The sequence below is a fragment of the Sinocyclocheilus rhinocerous genome, unplaced genomic scaffold (genome assembly GCF_001515625.1).
Source record: "Sinocyclocheilus rhinocerous isolate Xijiao unplaced genomic scaffold, SAMN03320098_v1.1 scaffold562, whole genome shotgun sequence".
NCBI classification, from domain to species: Eukaryota; Metazoa; Chordata; class Actinopteri; order Cypriniformes; family Cyprinidae; genus Sinocyclocheilus; species Sinocyclocheilus rhinocerous.
The window spans coordinates 1,828,156-1,834,910 of record NW_015641608.1 but is presented as its reverse complement, the minus strand read 5'-3'; the positions used below and the strand labels follow the sequence as shown (position 1 = coordinate 1,834,910).

General features: G+C 36.1%; 1 protein-coding gene across 1 annotated transcript; it reads left to right on the top strand.

Annotated features, from left to right (window-relative positions):
• The first annotated feature begins 3,547 nt into the window (after window positions 1–3,547).
• LOC107755218 (uncharacterized) lies at window positions 3,548–6,755 on the top strand. Its single transcript, XM_016571937.1, has 5 exons — window positions 3,548–3,557; window positions 4,893–5,175; window positions 5,392–5,741; window positions 6,458–6,522; window positions 6,642–6,755. Exons 1-5 carry the CDS (start codon window positions 3,548–3,550, stop codon window positions 6,753–6,755), a joined length of 822 nt encoding a protein of 273 aa, XP_016427423.1.

Here is a 6,755-nt window from a genome sequence, read left to right as displayed (position 1 = left end):
GTGTCGTCAGTCAGTCGTTTCCCATCATGCTTTTGGTCAGCGCAGTCGGTGGAGAGTAACTGCGCTCGACTGCACAATCCAACACAGCCGCCTCGCCTTTTTGGCACACGTCAGCATGACATCAGAGCAAGTCGGACGTAACTCGGACACTTTTCTAACCGGCATGCATCTCGCAGTGATAACCAGATTTTGCTCATCTCAAACAAGCCTTGGGCGGCGTTATGCAAATCTTCCCACAAAGTGACGTAGACATGTGGGGGTGTGTTTGAACGACGTGTTTTAGGAGGGCGTGGACAAGTCTTAACTTTGATAAAGAATATCTCTTTGGGTTTGAGACTTTAGTCTTTGCAACTTTAGGGATCTTATCTATGCACGAACAGCTTGTAACACTCCAAAGAGAAAGGAAAATTTGAAATTGCATCATATGACCCCTTTAAGGTCAACAGAAAGGGAAAAAAAAACTTTTTCAGTTTAGAGGGAAAAAACAGGCTATAACATTTCTAAATGTTTTGTTTTACAAACACAAACATATTTTCATTTTCAAAATATAATAATTCCTGTCATACTACTTTTTTAAAAATATGTGATAACATTGTGTATGTTAATATTTATATATACGCAATGCTGAATTTAAATAAGGGGATCACAAAACTTGTTTATGGATCACATAATTTCACTGAGGAGAACACATTGGTGTTTGACCCAGAATTGTCTAGATTGAGCAGATCTCCAGAACCTGATGCACTGAACCAAAACCCAGGATACAGGGGTTGAGTGAATGTGGTCTGGACGCGGTGTAAGAGGGTCACTGTATCAGAGACACTGAAGAAAGACAGAGTTCCTGCATTGTAGTCCACAAACACACCCACCCTAGAGGACAGAGGTCTTGAGATCTCTGTTTTAATGCTCTTATGCCAGAAAACAGGCTTGGGAAAACACTGCAGACTCCAAGATGTGTTGTTGTTTCCAAACATACCAACTAATCCCTTTCCTCTGCCACTCGTTTCTTTATATGAGACTGATATATGCACACATCTCCCGTTCCACTCCACCTCCCAATAGCAGCGTCCAAACACACTCTCCTTGCAAAACACCTTGCAGGGGAACTTATAAATCCCTAAATGCCCAGTGTATGTCATCTGTCTGTTGTTCTCAGAGAGGACGAGGTGTTCAATCGCTGTGTTGGGATCAAGGGTAAAGCTACAAAAATCTAAGGAAAATGATTTATAAATCATGTGATTGTTATTGTCAGTTATTGCCGACAATTGAAAAAAAATCACTTGTTTTGAAATTTTGTAAATTCAAAATTTTAAAAATACTGCACATATATGGTACATAAAGCACATACAGAGTCACATAAAGGTGTTTTTTGTTGTTGTTGTTGTTTTTTAACTTACATTGTTTAAAGTGATTCCTGATTCTGGTCAATGGTAAAATCTGAATTCTTGCCACTATAAAAGAACAGCAAAGTGCCATTGCAAGTAAAGTTTAATACTGTAGATTGCATGCTATATGTAGTACAAAATAAAATAAAATAAAATATCTGTTTATTTACTGGTTACTTAAGATAAAAAGTAACAAAGAAAAAAACTTTTGAAAGTGAAAATTATTTAAAGGAGTCTCTTACCAACAGAGATGATATTACTGATCTCCTCCTGACAAAAATCTTCAAAATGTTGTTTTAAATCAGAGAGAGATTTCCTCAGTCCATCAAATAGAATATGATTAACAGTCATACTGGAAGACTGCTCAGATTCAGAAGAATCAGAGAGATTCTGAAAAGTTTATATTGAGAAAAACATAAAAAAATGTTTTGCACTGAACCAGAGAAAATGCCTCTGGCAACCTGTGGCTTTACCTTGAAAGCAAAATGTTGCTCTGTGTGTGGATGTTGATCCAGCTCTGTGTCTCTCCTCTGGAGATCAGCGATCTCCTGTTCCAGCTTCTCCAGGAGTCCTTCAGCTCGACTCACTTCAGTCCTCTCCTGATCTCTGATCAGCTGTGTCACCTCATGCTGTCTTTTCTTAATAGAGAGGATGAGCTCAGTGAAGATCTTCTCATTGTGCTCCACTGCTGTCTGAGCAGAGTGCTGTGAGGAGAAAAAAGTAGTCCAGTTTAAATTGGATCAGCCAAACTTAGATTTTGGTCTGCTCCTCTTACTAGCTGACTTTAGAACTGCTTTTATGATACTTTTATGAGGATCTTTTGTCATCATTCATTGTAATTGCATATAAAAAAGGGCAACAAGCGCATCCTACAAAAGATCTTTCTTTATGTTGCACAGAAGAAAGAAAGTCATACAGGTTTAGAATGACATGAGGTAAAGAGTAAAGGGTGAATTTTTATTTCTGATGCTTTTAATTCTCCAACAAACACTATGACTAGATACAAAATACACTACTTTGGAGTCAGTAGTTCTGTTATGTTCACCAAGGCTGCGTTTATTTGATTAAAAATACAGTAAAAACAGTAATATTGTGAAAAATTATTATAATTTAAAATGACTATTTCCTATTTCAATATGTTTAAAAATGTAATCCAATACTATGCTGGCAAAGCTGAATTTTCAGCAGCCATTAGGTAGTGTGTCACATCAATGTTCATCAGTGTCACATGATCCTTCAGAAATCATTCTTGGTGCTCAAGAAACAGTTCTTATATTATCATCATTAACACGTTGAAAACAGTTGTGCTTAGTATTTTTGTGAAAACCATGATGCATTTTTCAGGATTTTAAAAATTTGAATAGAAAGTGAAAAGAATGCATAGAAAGGGAAAAGAATGCAAAAAAATATATATTTTTTGTAACATACATGTCTTTACTGCCACCAGTTTAATTGAATGTTGAATAAAAAAATATTAATTTCTTTCAAAAATCTTACTGACCAAAAACTTCAGAACTCTAGTGCACTTAAATGAGTGCAAAAGAAAATGATAATCTCTCACCTCCAGTGTGTTCACAAGCTGTTTCAGCTCCTCTATTGTTTTCTGTTTCTCCTGGATTTTCTGCATGGTTGTTCTCTGCATCTTCTCGACCTGGTTCTGTGGATTTTAAAAAAATACTCCTTTATGATTCCAGGGACAGAGTGAACATTATAGATACCAGTACTGCGTTCTATGTGTGATGGTCAAATGAAAAGCGAAACTTTAGTCATGTGGTTGGATAGCAGGCTTGAGGTTTCTACGGTAACCAATTCATTGCTGTGCCTCACGATACTGTAGATGTAATATGTGTGATTATTTAAAAAAAAATAATAATAATTTTTCTTCATAATATATAAGTAACCATTCCCCAGTCCACACGGAGTTTCTGAGGTGCGAGCCTGATCTGTCTGCACAAGCGAAACAAGGGCGTAGGAAGTGAGTTTGAGGTTTGTACTGAAGTGGTACAGGTTTCAAATGAGTTTCACAAAAGAAGTTAAACACGTTATACAAGATTTAATGAGTACTGTTGTGAAATCTCACATAGGCCTTGCCTAGATCTGTTTTGTTCTCCCTGAACTGGAGGGGGACTATGACTCTTTATCTTTATTTACATTTTGCAGATATGCCTACTGGTGAAACGGAAGCATGTGTAGGGACATTTCTGCCATATGTACATTAATTGACAGTCACCACTGATAAGCTACCACTAAATATTGTAGAAACTTCATTTGCTGTAAAGTTGCTTTGCAATGATTTGTATCGTGAAAAGCGCTGTACAAATAAACTTGAATTGAATTGAATAGGGCTTTAGTACAGAATTTGTTTTTGTACAATTTTTAATATACAGTAAATATACATATATTTTTATTCCATCATATGTCACCAGACTAAACATTTGGTGACTTTGGTGCCATCTGGTGACATATGATGGAATAAAAATATCAAACATTTCAATGCCACTATTTGGCTGTAGTACTCAATGGCTTTGTGTGTGTGTGTGTTTGTGTGCGCGCGTTTTTGTGACAAATGAGGTGTGTGTGTGTGTGTGTGTGTGTGTGTGTGTGTGTTTGACACATTGAGAATGTTGTATAGGCTCAAACCTTCATTTGATCTGCATTGTTGGATTTATTGATTTTTATTGGACAAATAAAAAAAATTCTTTGAATTTTGGTATTTCCCATTCATTTCCTATGGGTGCCCATTTTTGGGCACAAAGGTCAATTTAAGGAGTTGTTGTTGTTTTTCAACCACTTAACATTGTTGAATCGAGTCCTCTTTTTTATGTGTGTGTTCAGGTGGCAAACTTACGAAAAGTGGCCAAGTCTTGAACCGCTCAGATAAAGGAAACTATTTTTACAAAACAAAACAAAATGATTTTGCTCAAATTTGTCCCGAAGGATGATTGGGGGTTAAGGGAACTCAATGTGAGATCAGTGAGCAATGAATATAGATCTGGTTTAAAACAGTAAAATAATAATAATAATAATAATAATAATTCATTGACGCTTGATGGCAGGAATGGATGATTAAAATGATGATTTTTTTACAAACTACAGACTGTGTCTGTTCACATCTGCATAGTTTTGAATTATTAGACCATTTGAGAGACATTTAAATTGAAATGCATCATGAACTGAAGGGCATGATGTTTTGTGATTAGTCAAAAGGGTGGCTCTGTGTTTGAAACAGGGAAGTAGTGCAAACTAATTAAAACAGTATTTGTGCATAATAATAACAATAATAATCATAGTAATAATAATAAACAGAATCTGATTAGATTTGAGTAACATTGTCCTGTTCATTAAACACTATTCATGTTTAAATGATGCTTGGACCCTAAATACTTCTGATCACAATATATGTACAATTAAAAAAAAACCTGAATGGATCTTTTCAGTTTTTATTCTTCTTGGTTATTATATATTCCAGTAAAGCTCATTTGAATGCATAAACTTTTTTGTTTGCAGGCTGTATTGTTTCAGATGTGCAGCAGACAATAGTAATAACAGGATACACAGGTGGTTCAGTTGTGCTGCCCTGCTTCTGTGCTGACCCTCAGTCTACAGTCACAGCATTCACCTGGGAGTTTGAGCAGGGAATTCAATGGATCCAAGTATTTCAAGATGAGAAATACAGCGGCAGACGTGTGCTGTTTAATGAACATTCTCCAACAAATCTGTATCTTCTCATTTCTGACCTCAGAATGAATGACCAGAGCTACTATAGCAGTATAACCGAATCAAATAGCCAAATAAACATGTTGACTTAAAAGTTAAAGGTAAGGGGAAATTTGGAGCAGGTGACAGACATAATATATTTAAATGTTGCATCCACTTTTGATTTTCTCTTGTACTTACAACAATGCAGGCCATTCATGGCCTTTTTTGATCGCAACTGCATTTATTAAATATTATCCTGACATTATTTTAGGACAGCATTTTTACTGCAGTTTAATCTGAAATATTTGAAAATAATTTGTATAATGTTTTCAGGGTGTGATTTGGTTGAGAACAGAAAGACATTTGCAGTGACTGGATATTCAGGAGAGGCTGTGGTTCTGCCCTGTTCCTGCACTGAACTACTGGCTAAACCTGAACAGATACAATGGATTTATTTGACAAAGAATAATTTTAGAGACATTTACCCAAAAGAGCAGATTGAGAATAACAAGAACAGAGTCAAACTGTTAAATCCAAACACTCCAGGAAATCTTTCTCTACACATATCAGCACTGACCACAGAGGACCGAGGGCACTATCAGTGTGTCTCGTCTCAGCAAGAAGTCAGCTTCAGACTTACTGTACTTCACGCTGAAGGTAGTTTTCTTCTATTTCTGTTGTCAGATCACCATTACTATTTATTTTGTTCTACAAAGAATCTAAATATTTAGAAGAATGATGTCAACTTGCAGACTTCTGAACAGAAAAACCTCATCAACACAATCACTTTAACGACACATCAAGCTCCACACCAAACACAAGACTCCACAGCTTCACAACTTAAACCGACTCAACAACATATATCTCAGTGTAAGTCACAGGCGTTGCGCTTTTTATTATACAACAATGGTTTTAATGTGTTTTCTCATTGTTAAGTGTTTGTATTTAATTTTTAAAAATGCATGCATGGAGCTTTTATGAGCTCATATTGAGAGATGTATGCATATTTGTACTACATTTGAGAAAAAAAGAAGCATTTATCAAGCCATTTCTGTTTCTCCACAGATGTTTTCATTCTGAGAGTGTTTTTCTCAGTGCTTCTATACTGGCATTTATATTATGGAGATGCAGAGGTAAATGAACACACACAATCACACTTCTGATAACTAATAACTACCGAAATACTCATAAATTACTTGTTAAGAATACATCACGTCGTCCTGGAGAAAGAGAGGAAAAGATGGGGTAGATGGGGAAAAGATGGGGACCAGCTAATGTAGCTGTACTCTCAAAACACACAGAATAATAGGTACAAAACCAAATAAATGTTGAAAACATATTTAGTGATTAGACTGGTGTCTCTAATGTTGCAGGAGGCAGAAATTATAAAAAAGTGACCACTGATAGTGGAGAACTAAAGAGAGAACAAGACAATCAGGTGAAAACAATTATTATTATTATTATTATTAAAACAAACTTACCTTTACTGTTGATTACATAACGTATTGATGCGATGCTGTGTGTGCAATCACCCCATCTTTTCCTCTCTTTCTCCAGGACGACGTGATGTATTCTGCTGTAGTCCATGTTAAAACAGCATCCACAGCAGCTCACACACACAGTGACCCAGTAGAGCTCACAGAGTACGCTCCTATCAACGTTAAGCGCTAA

Excerpts from the sequence above, each read along its gene's own strand:
- LOC107755218 (XM_016571937.1), top strand. Across the intron at positions 5,176-5,391 it reads ATAACCGAATCAAATAGCCA|GAAAATAATTTGTATAATGT; the intron begins AATAAACATGTT and ends TCTGAAATATTT. Across the intron at positions 6,523-6,641 it reads AGAGAGAACAAGACAATCAG|GACGACGTGATGTATTCTGC; the intron begins GTGAAAACAATT and ends CTCTTTCTCCAG.